Source organism: Psammomys obesus, unplaced genomic scaffold, assembly GCF_907164565.1.
Source record: "Psammomys obesus unplaced genomic scaffold, mPsaObe1.curated_primary_1811, whole genome shotgun sequence".
Lineage (NCBI taxonomy): Eukaryota > Metazoa > Chordata > Mammalia > Rodentia > Muridae > Psammomys > Psammomys obesus.
In genome coordinates this window covers 17794386-17812654 of record NW_026596120.1, presented here as the reverse complement: position 1 = coordinate 17812654, position 18269 = coordinate 17794386, and the positions used below count along the sequence as shown (strand labels likewise).

The window sequence follows — 18269 nt, the reverse complement described above, 5'->3', positions numbered from 1 at the left end:
ACAGCCTGTCTCAAAAAAACAAAAACAACAAAAAAGAGAATAAAACAGGGAGGTATTCTGAATGACACCAGCAATGAAATAGGCAGCTGGGTGGTGATTGTGCACCCTTTTAATCCCAGCATTTAGAGGCAGAGGCAGGTGGATCTCTGAGATCAAGGCCAGTGTGGTCTACAGAGTGAGTTCCAGGACAGCCAGGGCTACACAAAGAAACCCTGTCTTGGAAGTTAAAAAAAAAAAAAAAAAAAAAAAGTTAGACTATAGTGGGAACAGGGCTAGGGCTGTGCTATTTTGATTCTTAAATGATTTTCACTATAATTTCTCAAATACTAATACTTTTTTTTTTTCCTTTTTTCTTAGAAGGCAAAACGCTAATGCATTTAAGAAAACGCTAAAGCTGGGGGGAGGGGAAAAAGCACACTGCTTTCCTGATCTGCAACTCGGCTGGATGTTAAGATGTCTGTGGACATGAACAGCCAGGGGTCTGACAGCAATGAAGAGGACTATGACCCGAACTGTGAGGAAGAGGAAGAAGAGGAAGAGGACCCTGGGGACATAGAGGACTACTATGTGGGAGTAGCCAGTGATGTGGAGCAACAGGGGGCTGATGCTTTTGATCCCGAAGAGTATCAGTTCACTTGCTTGACCTATAAGGAGTCTGAGGGTGCCCTCCATGAGCATATGACCAGCTTAGCCTCTGTCTTAAAGGTGAGTAGTGCTTCCAGTTCAGATGTAATCTCTGCTTAAATTGAAGGATGTTATGGTAACCAATGACTCTTATGTGCTTGTTGAATAGTCTTATAGCTTGAAACCCAAACCTATTGTGTACCCCATCATTTGGATATTTGTCACATTTACTTGTCTTGAAATATAAACATCTCCAAGGTCATTAGTGGAGGTGTAGATTTATGATCAGAAGTATATGACAGAATTGCCTAGCTTTTACTTGTTTCAGAAAGTGAGTTCTGTGAATCTTGGTGAGGTGATGTGTGGTTGAACCACTGTCTTATACAACTGTTTGATAAGTGTCTTAAAAAGTGTCCAGAACCCTCGTTTGTCCTGTGATCAGTGCCACAGGCTGAGTGCTCACTTATCTCAGGTATTTTTTGTTTTTCGAGACAGGGTTTCTCTGTGTAGCCTTGGCTGTCCTGGACTCACTTTGTAGACCAGGCTGGCCTTGAATTCATATCAGTCCGCCTGCCTCTGACTCCCTGAGTGCCAGGACTAAAGGTGTGCGGCACCATGCCTCACTAGTGTAGAAATTTTTTAAAGTGACTGTACTCAATTATTCCAACGAAGATGCTGGGTTGTTCCCCCCCACCCCTGCTTAAAACATTAGTTTTTTTAATCTTATATCTCAAGATGTATTGCCCTTTCAATACCTAACATATATTTTTAAAATGCTTATTTAGGCATTTTTCCAGCATGTTTTCTTTGCTTCAAAATATGAAAATTGCGAGCATTTATCTTTACTGTTCTGCTGACTTTCCTTCATGAATTACCATGTGGGTTTTGCTGGATTGCACTGAGAGTTAGTGGGGCTCAGTAGGTAGAAACACTGACCTTGTACATGAGTCTGACTACCTCAGCTTAATCTCTAGAGCCCACAGAAAGGTGGAGGGAGAGTTATCCTCTGCCTGTGTTTGTTTGTATGTGTGTATGTCATGTCATGCTTGTTCCCTTGCCCCAAATAATGCCAAATTGAAGGTCAGAAGGCGTGATGGGCTAGGCATGCTAACACATCTGTAATCTTAGCACTGGGGTGGTGTCAGTGTAAAGGCCCCAAATTTATAGTGAGTTCAAAGCTTGCTCATGCTGTACAAGACTGTTTTTAAAAAACAACCAACTAACCAAATAAAACAAGATATTCCAACCAGATTTTCTTGTAGTTATTTAAATGGAAATACCAATGTGTGTCCTGTCTGAATTCCTAGAAAGGCTTATTGTATGTAGTGTCTGGTATCTAGCATCAAAATCTCATCCATGCTCCTGGGCATGGTCCTGCAGGCCTTTACTCCCAGCATGGTCCTGCAGGCCTTTACTCCCAGCACTTGGGAGATAGCAGCAAGAGAAAGCAGTTCAAGATCATCCTAAGCCACACAAAGTGTTTGAAGGCAGCATGGGATACATACAGTCCTCAAAAATCCCTCAAAGCTGGGTGTGATGGTGCATGCCTTTAATCCTAGCGGTTAGGAGGCAGAAGCAGGCGGATCTCTGAGTTCTAGGTCAACCAAAGCTACAAAGTGAGAACCTGTCTCTAAAACAAAACCCCCAAAAAAACTCTTTAAATCCCACATGCTTGCATTGTTTGGCTACAAGTGTGGTCTCAACCAATGCCCTAGGGGCTCTCAAGGAGATTCGCTGAATGAAAAGCGCAGGTAACAATCTAAAGGAGCCCGAGAACAGAAAAAGATAAGGTCAAGGGAAGGCTTTTACAGGTGGCTGATCATATGTCACTTTCATAAGGAAAAAGAATAATGAAATGGTAAGTTATATATAAAGAATATGTTATAGTTTATATGTTATACATATGTATACACTATGTATATAACATACATATAATACATTAGAAACAAAAACTAGGAAGGAGTGGTTTTTGACCCAATTGTCAGCGTTCAGTAGGACAGAAAAGTCAGCATAGAGAGTTTGAAAACTTAGTTAAATGAAACTGTTTAGTACAGCTCTACAAACTGGACAGTTCCTTTTCCATGGTTGCTAGGAATTGAACTCAGGACATCTGGAAGAGCAGCCAGTGCTTTTAACCTCTGAGCCATCTCTCCAGACTCTTTTTTAATTTTTTAAAGATGATTTATTATTTTAAAGTTGTGTGTGTACATGTGGTTTTGTGGGAGCGTGTTCCTATGACTGCAGGTGCCAGAGGAGGCCAGAGGTGTTGGATTTTCCTGGAGCAGGACTTACAGGTGGTGGTTCACTATCTGGTATGGGTCCTGGGAACTTAACGTGGATCTTCTGTAAGAGCACTAAAAGCTTTTAATCACCGAGCACCTCTCCAGTTCTTATATCCACTCCTCACCTCTTTCCCTCTTTTTTTTTTATATTTTATTAAATATGTTTTTATTTATTTTACATATATGAATGTTCTTCTGCATGTACACCTGCATGACAGAAGAGGGCATCAGATTCCAGTGTAGATGGTTGTGAGCCACCATGTGGGTGCTGGGAATTGAACCCAGGTCCTCTGGAAGAGCAGACAGTGCTCTTAACCTCTGAGCCATCTCTCCAGCCACCCCCCCCCCCTTTTTTTTAATATAGGGTCTCACTGTAGTCCTGGCTAGCCTAGAACTCAAATTCACTATGTAAACCAGGCTACCCTTAAACTAACAAAACTCTGCGCCTGCCTCTGTCTCCCAAGTGTTGGGATTAAAGGTGTTGGACGCCACGCCTCAATTATTCAAAAGTGGTTTTTTGTTTTGTTTTGTTTTTATGGTTTTGTTTTTGTTTTTTAGATGGGGTCTCAGCTCTGGCTGTGCTGGATTTGATGGATAGACCAGTCTGGTGTAGAACTTGCAGCATGCCTGGACTTTGGGCTTTGTTTGTTTGTGTTGTTTTTTTTGAGACAGTGTTGCTATGAAGTTCAGCTGGATTTTGCATTTTAAACACTCCTAAGTCAGTCTCCAGAGTTTGGAAATTATAGGTATTTCTTAATACATTCAGCTCTCTTGTTGTAGAACAAGTGAGCCCTGAAACAGGATAGGGAGGAGTGAGGGTGGGGTTATGGGTCTGGAGCATTTGTAAGGTTGAGATGTGTCCAAACCCTGAAAATCTTTTGAGACTGGATCACACCCTCCCTATTCTGGGCCAGCATGTCTTTTGAACCCCCACCTCTGCCACCCTTGAGATAGTTAAGTAGTCTGGTGGTCAGGTTTTAAGACAGCACCTGGAATTATTCTCTATGCGAATAAAGCATTCCCAGCACCTCAGCCCCAGCCAGTGATGTATATTCACCCCAAAAACCCCTGTCTACTTCCCAAGGTTTATATTGCCCTTATGCCCCCAATAAAGAACTGTTTCACTGAAAACCTGGGAGAATGCCTTCCCCCACAACTACTGCCAAACTGAGATCCTGCGAACCCACCTGCTCCACCTGGTTAAGCTTCATTCCTTCCAGCACCAGTTCGCCTTGGTATCTGGACACCTTGAGGCCAGAAGCAAACCTGGAACACCATCTTGTGTGTACGTGTGTGAGTGTATGTGAGGTCCTGCAGCCGTCTGGCAGCTTTATGTCTGATCCTTTTGTGCATTTGCTGTCATCTCTGAAACTTGATTGTCAGGGCCTGGCCATCATTGCTGTCACAATATTGCATACCCAGTAGAGAATAGATAATTTATTGAGTACTTGTGTGTTTTCTTGAGCAGTGGCTGCTGCTTTGGATGGGAGTTGGATTGTCTAGTGTTTGCATCTCTCTAAATTGTCAGGAAAGGAATTATTCTACCTTTAAGACCCAAGAAAAGAAGGAACAAAAAGAAGCTGGAATAGAGTTGAGAATTAAGAGATGGAGAGTTGAAACAAACAAAAAGGTTAAGAAGGAAATGAGAGAAGAGAACAATCCACGATGCATAGGTGCAGGTAGACACATTTGATTATCTTTTTCCGTAGTTCATAAGGAACATGCTAACATCTTTTTTTCCCTTCCTGGTTCTGGGCAATACAGGCTGAGGCTTAGTTGTCATTACCTGTAGAGAAACGCTGTTTCAAGTGGTGCTTGAGAGGCTGGAGAGATAACTCATAGTTAAAAGCACTGGCTTCTCTTCCAGAGGACCAGGGTTCAATTCTCAACACCTGAATCACAGTTCTAAGTCCAGTTTGGGGATCAAACCCCCCCCCCCCCCCACATACATGCATTTAAAGTGCCAATGCACATAACAAAAATTAATACGTTCACCAGGCAGTGGTGGTGCATGCCTTTAGTGCCAACACTAGGGAAGCATAGGCAGGAGGATTTCTTGAGTTCAAGGCCAGTATTACACACCTGTAATACCAGCATTTTGCGATTTGGAGGTGACTGCTTAGTTCTAGGCCAGCTTGGGATGCATGAGACCTTGTCTTTTAAAAAAGTAAAGAAAACAAAACAGTATCTACATTAGTACAAGAGGGAAAAAAAAATAAGGAAAAGTCCTGAGTATGGTAACCATATCCTTGCTGGTGTCCTTATCAGTTGTTTGCACAATTCAGTGACATATTTGGACATTTAAGTATTTCCTATGATTTAGTTACTGCTTGGTTCATAGAATTGTAACATGTGTAACTTAAAATTAGCCTCATGAACAGTTTTCTGTGAACAAAAGTTTGAGGAATGATTTATACTTTCACTGCTAAATATGTTTTACTTGTTAAGATGAGATATGCTTTAAAAAAACAAAAACAAAAGATGAGCTCTGATTAAGGTTTATCATAAGGTTTTAAAAATGATTTTAAATATTTTGGGATTTGAGATCTTCTTCAAATTGCATGGTCAGGCATGGTGATACATAATCCAGCACTCCAGAGGCAGAAGCAGGCTGATCCTTGTGCGTTCCAGGCCAAATCTGGTCGACAAAGGGAGTTGTAGTTCCTCCAAGTCTGCACAGTGAGACCTGTCTCAAACAAAACAAAACAAAGAACCATTTATTTTCCTGTGTGCATGAATGGCATAGGGTACTTAGTGGAGGTCAAAGGTCAACTAGAGGAAGTCAGTTATGTCCTACCATGTAGGTCACAGAGATCAAAGTCAGGTCCTCAGGCTTAATGGCAGTGTCTTTACCTAGTGAGTTTGAAGTCCAGAATTTGAAGTCTTTGGGATACTGGGCATTTTATAGTCCTGGTGTTAGAGTGTAATTTTTTATATGTGTTCTAAGAGAAGTCTAGTTGTAAGATTATTTTAAGAATAGAAGGTGAGGCCTGCTCGTTGATCACTTCCCCCTAGGGGGGGAGCAGCCTTACCAGGCCACAGTAGAGGACAATGCAGCCACTTTTGATGAGAACTGATAGACTAAGATCAGAAAGAAGAGGAGAACCTACCCTATCAGTGGACTTGGGGAGTGGCATGCATGCAGAAAGGGGAGGGAGGGTGGGATCGGGAGGGGAGGAGGGAGGGGCTTATGGGGGGATACAAAATGAATAAAGTGTAATTAAAAAAAAAAGAAGAATAGAAGGTGAAACTAGTTTTGTGTTGCACAGTCTGTAACTGGTAAGAGAATCAGAAGTTTAAGGCCAGCCTGGGCTACATAGTGAGTCATGTATTTTAAACAAAACAAGACAAAAAACAAGGGTTGAAGATGCAGTTTAGTGTTAGAACTTTTGTCTAACATGCTCATGGGTCTGGGTTTTGTCCCTTGTATTGCAAAAAAAATAAGATGCCATGAATATCAAATCAAGAGCTGAGGCTAACAACAAAAGTCTGTAACTAAGTGAAATATTATTATTCAAACACTCTTCAAATACTAAATGGGTAGTTGTGGGGGATGGGACTGCATTGTAAAAAAAAAAAAAAATGGGAGGGAGAGCATCTTGTATGGGTAATTTTTAGTGATTATGTAACAGTATTTGAAGATTACTCAGGGTGTGGTGGCAAGTGGATCTCTATGAGTTTGAGGCCAGCCTGGCCTAAGAGATTTCCAGTATAGTCATAGCTACATAATGGGGGAGACCTTGTCTCCATTAGAAAAGAAAAAGAAAAAAAAAAAAAAGGGAAAATTGCCTTTGTTTTTATATTTTCTTACTGTGAGTATATGTTCCAGCTGTACCTGTGTGTGTGTACAAATTACAAGCTTGAAGGCAGCCTTGGGTGGTGTTCCTCAGGTCATTTTTATTTGGATAGCCTGTTTTGTTTTGTTTTGTTTGAAGTGGCTTCCCAGCCTGGCCTGGAATTTGTCAAGTAGGCTAGCCTAACTGGCCAGTGTACCCTGGGAATCCTGTCACTGCCTTCCCAGGTGTTTGCCTTCACAGTACCTAGCTGTTTCTTTGCCCCTTGACCTTTGTGTATGTGGGTGTGTACTTTCATGCACACAAAGAAGTACATGTGTTCACACGGAGATAGGTATACATGTGTGTGGCGGCGTCCTCCTCAGTTACTTTCACCTTATTTTGTAGTTATTTATCTGGGGGGTGGTTTTCAGGTACTGTGGTGTGCATGTGGAGGTCAGAGTCAACTTGTAGGAATTGATTCTCTTCTCTTACCAGTTGGTTCTGGGAACTGAACTCAGCTCATCAGTTGTAGTGGCAAGCATGTTTGTCCACTGAACCATCTCACTGACCCTCAACCTTATTTATTTTAAACTTAAATTTATTTTTTTTTATTTTATTTATTTTTTTTTAGCCAGGCAGTAGTGGTACACAGCACTTTAATTCCAGCACTCGGGAGGCAGAGGCAGGTGGATCTCTGAGTTTGAGGCCAGCCTGGTCTACAGAGTGCGTTGCAGGAAGCCAAAGCTCCAGAGAAACCCTGCCTAGAAAAAGAAAGTGTGTATGGGTATTTTGCCAGCGTGTCTGAGTACTACGTGTATGGTTGGTACTCACAGCAGCCAGAAGAGGGAGTTGCATCACCCGGAACTAGAGTTTATAGATGCTTGTCTACATGTGAGTGCTGAGAATCAAACCAGAGAAAAACACCAGTACTCGGGTTTGCAGAGCCATCTCTCTAGCCACTTATCCTTAATTTTAGAAATTATACTTATTTGTGTATATGTGAGTATATCATGTGTGCACATGTCACAGCACACATGTGGAAGTCAGAACGCATGCAAGTTCTTTTCTCTACTGTAGGGGTCCCTGGGATCAAACTCAGGTCATCAGGTTTGTCAGCAAGTGATTATGCCTACTGAGCAATCTCACTGGCCTCCACCTATGTACTTCCCTCCCTCCCTCCCTTCCTCCCTCCCTTCCTTCTATCTTTCCCTCCCTTCCTCCCTCCCTCCTTCTCTCCCTCTCTCCCTCTCTCCTCTCCCTCCCTCCCTTCTTTCCTTCCTTCCTTCTTCCTTCCTGTTTATTGAGACAGGGTTCTTTACATAGCCTTGTCTGTCTTGAAACTCGCTCTGTAGACCAGGCTGGCCTGGAACTCAACAAAGATCTGCCTGCTTCTGCCTCCTGGGTGCTAGGACTAAAGGTGTGAGCATCCATGCTTGGCCACCTTATTATTTGAGGCAGGCTCTCAGTAAACCTTGAGCTCCCTGATTCTGTTAAGACTATATATATATAAAATATAGCTAGTGAGAGAGAGAGAGAGATTTATTTAAATGCCTGTTACTCTTCCAGACCTGAGTTTGGCTCTCAGCACCCTATCAGGTTATATAGTATATATTAATATGATATAATATGTGTCTATAGATAAGAGTACGTAGTGTTTTCCTTCAGTGTGTGTCTGCACTAGGTGTGCGACTGGTGTCTTCCAAGGCCAGCAGACAGTATTGGACACCCTGAAATTGGAGTTAGAGTTGTAAGCTGCCATGTAGGTTCTGGAAATTGAATCCAGGTCCTCATGCTCTTAACTGCTGAACCACGTCTCGAGCCCCTTAATAAGCTTTTATTATAAAATAATAGATTATTAGCCAATAATTTTGTTATTTAATACTGTTCTGTGAGGCTCTTTAAAAGATTTTTAATAGGTTTTTTTTTAACTTTATTTTATGAGTGTTCTATGTGCATGTACACCTGCATGCCAGTAGACGCCATCAGATCCTAGTATAGATGGTTGTGAGCCACCATGTGTTTGTTGGGAATTGGACTCAGGACCTCTGGAAGAACAGACAACTACTGAGCCATCTCTAGCCCCAATATTATTATTTATGTGTATGTTCATGTCTGTGTGTATGTGCTTGTGCGAGTTTATGTGTGCAAGTGTGTACAGGTACCTACTAAGGGTAGAGAGATTGTCAGGTTGCTTGTCTGTGAGCTGCCTGACATATGTGCTGGGATCTGAACTCTGGTCCTCTTGATTGATCACTAAGCACTCTTAACAGCTGAGCCATCTTTCCAGCACTCCTACCTCCCTTTGTTTGAAACAGGATCTCATGTAGCCCAGGCTGTTCTCAGATTTGCTGTGGAGCTCAGATTTCCTAATTCTCTGGCCTCTGCTTTTTGAGTGCTGGGATTACTGTATATAACAACACCTCTGGCTGTTATGAGACTCTTGAAGCATTTGCTAACAGTTTGTTCAGGAAAAGATGCTCAGCCTTGGCAGAGAGCCAAACAGGGCCCAATCAGGGCTATGGAGGGTGATGATGGGTGAATTATAAGATTAACTCTTTTCCTTTGTATTCTTCTGTCAGCATCATGTTCAAGGTGTGGATAGAGAAGCAAATACTCAGGGTCCCATCTGTCTGCTGCAGGAGGGAAAAGAAATAATCTGCTTTGGATTCAATCTAGTCCAGTAGCCAGTGAGCTGCCTGTGCTTAGTACTGAGGCAGGAGAACCTTAGAAGTGAGGTAGAAAGGGATTGATACGAAGGCTCAGTTAGTAAAGGTGCTTGCTACCAAGCCACTTGGTCTGGAGGTTGATTTTCCCAGGACCCACAGGGAAGGAGAGAACTGCCTTCTGCAGATTATCCTCTGACCCCCACACAACTGTACTCACACAAATACAAACAAATGAATAAGTAAACATAATAAAATTTAAGTGAGGTAGAAGACGTTCTTCCCCACAGGGCAGTGAGTGTGGAAGAAAGAGTGCCTCCTGTGCAAGCCTGAAAATATATGATGTCTAGAGAAAGGGAGATAAACTGTGGACTACTGTGAAGTGTCCTTATTATTGGAGAGAAAGAAATAAACTCGGAGAGCTTCAGGACTTGTGTGTCAGTGGATTTTCTTGCTCACTTGTCATGCCTGTGGAGAGGAGAATTAAGCCTGTTATTATGAGTATTTTAGTTCTTACTTTATAAGTTATTAAATGCAGTAGAGCTGGGGAGATGTTCCCTAGATTCTCTCATTCTCTTGCTTGAATTTATTTTAAAATCTAGTGTTTGTTCTTCAGGGGGTTGTAGGTAAAAATCATGTTAGGCTCTGGGTTATTTTTCCCTCCATTTTTATGGTAAATGATGAGTTTTTAGAACTTCTGACTTTTTCTTTCTTTCGTTTGTTTTTTGAGACACGCTTTCCCTAACCCTATGTAGCCCAGAGTCTGGCCTTGAACTCACAGAGATCCTCCTGCCTCTGCCTCCCTGAGTGCTGGAGTTACAGGTGTGGGCCACCACTCCTGGCTGGCTTCTGACTTTGTATGCAGAGCTCTTTATAGTGTTGTGGTGAAAATAATCTGGTTCTATACTTTTGTCACCCAATTGGTTAATATTCTTTAATGCAAAATAATTTGTGTTTAGTTTTTTTCTTAGGTAGCACCAGATGCATGTATGATATCTGAAGACTTAATTACTAAATTGACTTTCTTTTACTATGGAATAATTAAATTTTAAGACCAGTACATTTCACTTATATACTTTTTTCTTCTTCTGTTACTTTTCTTGTTATTGCTCATGGGGAATGTTTTCAGATTGAGCCTGTGGTGATACTGAATGTTTCTGCAGAGAGCTGTTTGATTTTTATTTTGATATGCTGTCAAGTTTCTTTGAATGCTTGTATTTAAGTACAGTCTGGGGCTGGGGAGATGGCTCATAGGTTAAGAGCATTGGCTGCTCTTCCAAAGGTCCTGAGTTCAAATCTCAGCAATCACATGGTGGCACACAACCATCTAAGATGAGATCTGGTGCCCCCTAGCGAGCAGGTATACATGCAGACAGAACACTGTATACATAATAAGTAAATAAATAAATATTTAAGTACAATCTAGAATAAATTTATGTTTCAAATAAATGGCCAGTAATGACTATGTGTATTTTGTGAGTTTAAGGTGGAAATCTTGTATGTTGTGCTGATACATTTGTTTAAATTTTTTCAAAGTTCTTGTTTGTTTGTTTGTTTAATGTCTTAAGTGTTCTATCTTATCTACATGTGCGCTTATATGCCAGAAGAGGGCATCAGATTCCAATATAGATGGTTGTGAGCCACCATGTGGTTGCTGGGAATTGAACTCAGGACTTCTGAAGGAGCAGACAGTGCTCTTATCCACCGAGCCATCTCTCCAGCCCTGATTCATTTATTTCAAAGGGAGGTAAGAAATGTGCAAAACAACATTGGGATTGCCTAGATGCAATGAATTGAAAGTTGTCACTTTATTGCCAACCTAGAAAGGTTATATTGTACTTGCTGTGTACCTGGCATCACAGGCAGCCCTGTTCACCATCCTTCAGAAAAGAAGCTCTCCGCCCCATTGCAGGGCAGTGTTAGTTGCCTTCTTGAGGGGGGGACCTGGAGGGAGGGTTGAGATAAGGTTTCTATGTGTAGCCTTGGTTGTCCTAGATTCTCCTTGTAGACCAGATGGGCCTCGAACTTACATCGATCCAACTGCTTCTGCTTCCCAAAGTGCTGGGATTACAGCCTGTGCCACCGTGCTCAGCCCGTGTTAGTCTTGTGCTTTCCATTTGCCTTACACCCTGTAGCCCGAACTGTGTGAACAGGAGTGAAATTTCATGTTCTGATCTTGAATTTTACTTTTAGGGAATTAACTACAGCATTAAAGAACATCATTCATAATTCCATTAACTAACAAAAGTTTTCTTTGCTGCAATTCATTTATTCAGCTATTTTGTATTTAGTGCCTGCTGTGTTGGGGGCACTGGAAAAATGATTCTGAACAAAGTAGATAACATTTTCTTGTGGACATTACATTCTAGAAGTCATTGTACACACACGCAGTGTGTGTAAAGGTGTGCCCTTCCTTCCTAGCACGCATATTGCAAATATTTCTGTGCTCTTATGACTTGCTCTTTAGACAGTCACTCTAAACGCCCATGTAGCATTCTATCTGGACCATAATGTGAACCATAATTTGCTTCAGATTGCCCCACTGGACTTTTGGGTGAGTACTTCTGTGTTACAGATCTTAAACTGTGTTGGTTTGAGGATCTTCAAGGATGTAATGTTATGTCTCTTTGTCCATAGCCTGGATGAGTGGTCATACGATTGGATTCTCCTGTGCCATTTAATATAATGTGACCGTCCGTAGTCAAGTCCTTCAAAATTGCTAAGCTTCAGTTTATAATACCTCCTTCACACCACTAAATATGATTATGGGCCTAAAGTGCTTGGCACATAAGTATTCTAATAAACATTGTTTTGTCATCAGTGAGGGTGAGAATGGAGCAATGAAATTGTCTGCATGGTGCCTGTGGTTCCTTAAAAATGCCTTCTCCCTTACAGAGAAGATTAGCATGGCCCCTGCGCAAGGATGACACGCAAATTCATGAAGTGTTCCATATTTTTTGAATAAAGTGTAACTAATAAAAGTTAAAAAAAAATATGCCTTATCCCAAATGGGTGGAAGTGGTGCACTCCTTTAATCTCAGTATTTGGGGAGCACAGGCAGGCAGATTTCTGAGTTTGAGGCCAGCCTGGTCTACGAAGAAAGTTCCAGGGCAGTCAGGGGTACACAACGGTCTCAAAAAAACAAAAAATAAAAGTAAAAGAAAAAGTTATTCTCAGGATTGTTTCAGGTGGTCAGGTGGTATCACACTGGGGAAGTTCCCTGCTGTGCATATGGTTTTAGGTTTTATGCTTTGATTTTTTTTTACTTTGACGTAGAACCACTCCTGTCTTCTGCTGCTCACAGAAATGAAAGTAAAAACAAATGAATTTTTAGTAGGGGCCAGGAGGGAAAGGTGGCCTGTTCCTCTGAGCTTCTGTTGACTGCTGTGTAGTTTGGTTTTCTGCTTTTGTTGACTCCACTCCCAAACAGAGTGGATAGTGGAGTTGGGATCCCTATTACCATTAACACTACTTGGTTTTTTTCTGGCTTTTGTTGTGTTCCCAATTTGCTTTCTGTTTTCCACCTTTATCTCTGTTAGTCTAAGAAAAACTGAATGATTTGGGTTGTCTACCCAAAAGAGGAAGAAGTAGGAAAGATTGAATGAAATGCAGATCAAGAAAGCAGGAAGCTTCTGCCACATATCAACTCTGTCTGAGAGTTGTTACATAAACTACATGAGACCATGGAATCTGTTTCTTTGGAGTATCACAAATCTTTATAAACATTTTTACCGTGATAACCCCAAGTTCTAGCTGTAGTAGAGAAATACGGATGGGGTAGGAATTTGTTGGGAAATAGAACAGAACTAGCTAGCAACAAAATGTCCAGGAAGTATTGGCTTGCAATGTCTTTTTTTCTCTCCCTTCCTTCCCACTCTTATTTATTCATTTAGTATGCATGAGGGAGCAGGACACGGTGCCCATAGAAGTCAGTAGACAACTTTGAGGGGTCAGGTCTTTCCTTTTGAGCTCATATCATCAGGCTTGAGATTGGGTCTCATGTAGCTCAGGATGACCTCAAACTCGTTATGTAGCTGACAGCCTTAAACTTCTGACCCTCCTGCTCCCTACTTCTAAGAGTTGCAATTACACCCTTGTTTCTCTATAGCTGTGTAGCTCTGGCCAACTGTGAATTCATAGCAGACTGCCTTAGCCTCCTAAGTGCTGGGATTATCGTCATGAACCAACCTCCACATCTGGCTTCTTGGTATATGCATGAAGGCCAGGCCAGAGGTTGATATTGGGTGTCTTTCTACTATTTCTCTTTACTTTTTTTCTTCTTTTTTTTTTTTTTAAGATTTATTTATTTATTATTTATACAATATTTTGTCTGCATGTATGCCTACATGCCAGAAGAGGCCATCAGATATCATTGTAGATCGTTATAAGCCACCATGTGGTTGCTGGGAATTGAACTCAGGACCTCTGGAAGAGCAGCCAGTGCTCTTAACCTCTGAGCCATCTCTTCAGCCCCTGAGCTTCATTCTTATCTTATGCTCTTACCCTCTGAGCCATCTCTCCAGACCCCCCCTCCTTTTTTTAAGACAGTGTCCTACTAGTTCTCTGTCTTAAGTGGTGTTTCTGTTCCTGCAGTGAAACACCATAACCAAAGCACAAGTTGGGAATAAAAGAGTTTATTTGCTTACACTTTCACACTGAAGTCTATCATTGAAGGAAACCAGGAGAGGAACTCAAAACAGGCAGGATCTGATACAGAGGCCATGAAGGGGTGCTGCTTACTGATTGCTCCACCTGCCTTCTTACAGAACCAGGTGTCCAGGGATGGTACCACCCACAGTGGGCTGGGTACTCCCCATCAATCATGACTTAAGAAAATGCCCTACAGCCCCTATCTTAAGGAGGCATTTTCTTCACTGAGGTTCCCTTCTTTCAGGTGACTATGGCTTGTGTCATTTTTATGTAAAACTCTTCAGCACAGTGGTACTATGTAGCCCTGGCTGGTCTAGAATTCACTATGTAGATCATAGCCTTAAACTCACAGAGATCTGCTTGCCTCTGCCTTCGAAATTCTGGGGTTAAAGATGACACGCCCAGCCTTCTCTTTAGTTTTTGAACCTGAGCTCTCTGTTACCATTAGACTGGTGAGCAAGTGCCTGGAATCTGCTGGTCTCTCTCACCCTTTATCCTCCAGCACTGGGGTTACACAGATAATGTACCTCCATTCCTGCCCTTTAATGGGTAATGAGGATTTGAACTCATGCTTTTATACTTGCACTGTAAACACTTCACCCACTGAGGCATCTTCCAGTCTCTCTCTGTACCCACCCCCTGCCACTGTTTCTACTTTATTCCTTTTATTGCATGTTTCAAGACTTAGCAATGTTTTTGCTTCTATCTGAGGCTGGATATTGAGCCTCACATAGGTTAGACAAAGTTCTCAACCTTTGGGCTCTAGCTTTATTTTCTGAGATAGGCTCTAACTGAAAGTTGAAAGTCAGGCCTTGAACTCACTCCAGTTAGGTTTTGAATTTAAGGTTATCCTTCCTCAGACTTCTGTGTAGCTGTGACTCCAGGCTTATGCCACTAGTCCCAGCTACCAGTTGCTTCATTGCTATCATTTTCCCAGGTCTGTATTTAGTCTTGCTTTCTTTTATAAGAATCCTATAAAGTATGTTTTCTGGTTTTTCTGTCTTAATTGCTGCTACCACCACCTACCAGCCTGGAAACTAAAGATTTATCAGTTGTTCATGTCTTAGGGCCACTATTGCTGTGATGAAAAACCATGACCAAAAGCAACTTGGACAGGAAGGGTTTATTTGGCTTATATAACACTGGATGTCCACAGTGTGAAGCCAAGGCAGGTAGTCAAACATGACAAGAACCTGGAGGTCACTGGAGAAGTTTTGTTTACTGTTTTGTTTCTAATATCTTGCTCCTAATGGCTTGCTCAGACTGCTTTCTCATAGAATCCAGGATCACCAGTCGGGGGGGTATCTCTACCCATAATGGGCTGAGCTGTTCCGTTCATTAATCATGAATTAAAATGCCCTACAGGCTTGCTTGCCTACAGCCTAAATTTATGTAGGTATTTTCTCAGTGGGTTTCCCTCCTCTCAGATGACTCTGCTTGTATCAGGTAATAATAAAACTAGCCAGTATAGCTCATTTCTCCTTGGTTCCTAGGCTCCTTCACTCTTGCTTCTGTACTGCTTTATGCTTATAAGATTTGCACATTAGTAGTTTGCAAGCTAAGCTGTGAACACTTGGAGATACATATCTGGTTTTGGTTTTGGTTTTGGTTTTTAGGGTATAGGTGCATTCCTGGTGCCCAAGGAGGCCAGAAGAGGATTCCTTGGTACTGGATTTATTGTGAGCCTCCGTGTGGTTGCTGGGAATTGAACCTGGGTCCTTTGGAAGAGCAGCCTGTGCTCTTTTCTACTGAGCCAGCCCTCGAGCACTGAGATCTAGTTTGGTTTTGTTTTTTTGAGGCAGAGTTTCTTTGTGTAGCCCTGGCTTTCCTGAAACTCAGAGATCTGCCTGTCTTTGCCTCCTTGGTGCTGGGATTAAAGGTGTTCACCACCACTGCTTGTCATGAGATCGTCTTTTTCTTTGCTCTTCCATGTCTCGTAGAAATGCCTTTAATTCTAGGACTCCTGAGGCAGGAGCAAGTAGATCTCTGAGTCCCAGGACAGCGGAAGTTACATAGTGTGACCCTGCCTGAAAAATAAATAAATAGAAATGTTCTAAGTATTGCTTATTGATGATAGCAAAGGCTGAGGTTGATAAATTGAAAACTTGAGCTGGGTGTGGTTGTACATGCTTGTAATCCCAGCACTTGGGAGGCAGAGGCAGGCAGATTTCTGTGAGTTTGAGGCTGGCCTGGTCCACATAGTGAGTTCAGGACATCAAGGACAATGTAGAACGGCCCTGTCAAAAAAAAGGAAGCTATTAGAAGCTTTACTTTTGTATATTCCTATTTGTAAACAAAATGTACTTGTCAGAAGGTTTTTAGTTTTGTTTTGTTTTTTCACAAAGCTAGCTGATATGTTAGGTAGAGTGGAGGTATCAAACTATGGTTTCCAGCTCACGGTACCTGTCTGAATTAGGTTTGGCAACAGAAACTTGAAACTTCATTCAGGCACAATTGAATAGAATCTTCAGGAGGGGGGCCCAGACCTTTATGTTATGTTCAGTGATCTGAGTTACTAAGATGAACTGACAGCTGACTTTATAGGCAGAGTGAGAGCTTGCTGTGAACTGCACAATTATGCCTGTAAGCTGGCTAGCCTACCTGTAATAATTGTTACTGCTTCTGTTTGTGTGTGTGCACAGGACACAGTGTTGAGGTCTGAGGAAAAAGAATGGCTTCTTTCCTTCTCTTATGTGGGGCCCGGGATTAAATTCAGTTCATCAGGTTTTGTGGAAAGCACAAAAGGGTTCAGGGTTCATTCACTGAACCCTCTTGCTGGCTCCTTTGGTGATATTTTTGATGCCTAAATGTAACTTCCTATTACTTGTGAGTTCTTTTTTAAGTCCTTTTTAATAGTAACTGGAAAGATGACAATTAATACCTGCAGTCATAATAACAATGTTTCAAAAGTTTGGAAATAGGGAGGGGCTGGAGAAACAGTTCAGCAGTTAAGAGCTAGCTTGTACTACCCTTGCAAAGGGCCTGGGTTCAGTTTCCAGCAGCTCCATTGGGCTGCTCAAAACCACCTGTAACTCAGGCCCAGGGCTTCCATGGATACCTGCTATACCTGCACACACCCATAAACATATAATTAAAAATGAAACTTTTATGTGTTTTAAATTTTAATGATAACCATAATTAAATACTGTAAATCTGCCCACTTCTCTTTGGAGGTAGAATCTGGTTGTAAGTAGCTTAGGCTCAAGCTCAAGGTGATCCTCTTGCTCAGTTTTCTAAATGCAGAGATTATAGACATGTGCCATCTGGTCTCCCAAGTCTTTTCAATAGCTGTCTTTTCTATAGTTGATACAGGGTGAGGAGGAAGGTATTCTGTGTCTGTGAGTGTGTAGCTTAGTTGGTAGATTGTTTCCTTAGCATGCACAAAGCTCATGTTCAGTCCCTCATACCACATAAAACAAGGGGTCCTGGACCAAGCATGTGCTACATTTAGGAATGTTGGTAAGATCCAGTAGAAACTTTTTTTGTTCCTGAGACAGGGTTTCTCTGTGTAGGCTTGGCTGTCCTGACACTTTGTAGACCAGGCTGGCCTTAAATGCAGAGATTCACCAGCTTCTGCCTCCCAGAGTGTTGGGATTACAGGCATGTGCCACTATACCCAGAAACTTTAAAATATTTTTTTCCCCTTTTTGGACTGGAGAGATGGCTCAGCAGTTAAGAGCACCATCTGCTCTTCTAGAGGTCCTGAGTTCAATTTCCAGCAACCACACGGTGGCTCACAACCATCTATACTGGGATCTGATGCCCTCTTCTGGCATATAAGCGCAGGTATACATGCAGATAGAGCACTCATATACATAAAAAATATATATAAAAAAAAAGAATTTTAAAAAGTTTTATGTATATAGGTGTTTGCTTTGGTTGTTAAATCCATGTATCTGGTACTGGTAGAGGCCAGAAGAAGGCATTGGATTCCCTAAGACTGGAGTCAGAGGTGGTTGTGAGCTATCCAGTGAGGGTTCTGGGAATCAAATCTGGGTCTTTTGGAAGAGTAGCTAGTGCTCCTAACTGCTGATCCAATAGAAACTTCTTTAAGATTAGGAGCAAGGTGGCATCCCATTGAATGAAAACAGAAGGGTATGGTGAGGGAATCTTAATGGAACTATTTGCTGTGGGCTGTGGGAGCACTTCGACTTTTCAGGTAAAGCAGAAGAGCCATGCATAATCCAGGTGGTCATGGTGGTACACATTTGTCATCTCAGCACTTAGAGCAGAGCGTGCTGGTTTGAATGAAAATGGCCCCATAAGCTAATAGG

At 41.9% G+C, this 18269-nt stretch overlaps 1 protein-coding gene and 1 pseudogene across 4 annotated transcripts in view; both read left to right on the top strand.

Moving 5' to 3' along the window:
- The window catches only part of Arih2 (ariadne RBR E3 ubiquitin protein ligase 2), a 59910-nt gene that overhangs the window by 6701 nt on the left and 34940 nt on the right, over nt 1-18269 (top strand). For 3 of the 4 annotated variants that reach the window (XM_055629926.1, XM_055629925.1, XM_055629927.1), the window contains one exon: nt 358-705. In XM_055629926.1, coding sequence (XP_055485901.1) covers nt 454-705 — 252 coding nt within the window. In that variant the 5' untranslated portion in view covers nt 358-453. Of the gene's footprint in view, nt 1-357; nt 706-18269 lie in introns of those variants that run through there. The other variant, XM_055629928.1, reaches the window with a different exon arrangement.
- LOC129693227 (U6 spliceosomal RNA) lies at nt 12233-12303 on the top strand (annotated as a pseudogene).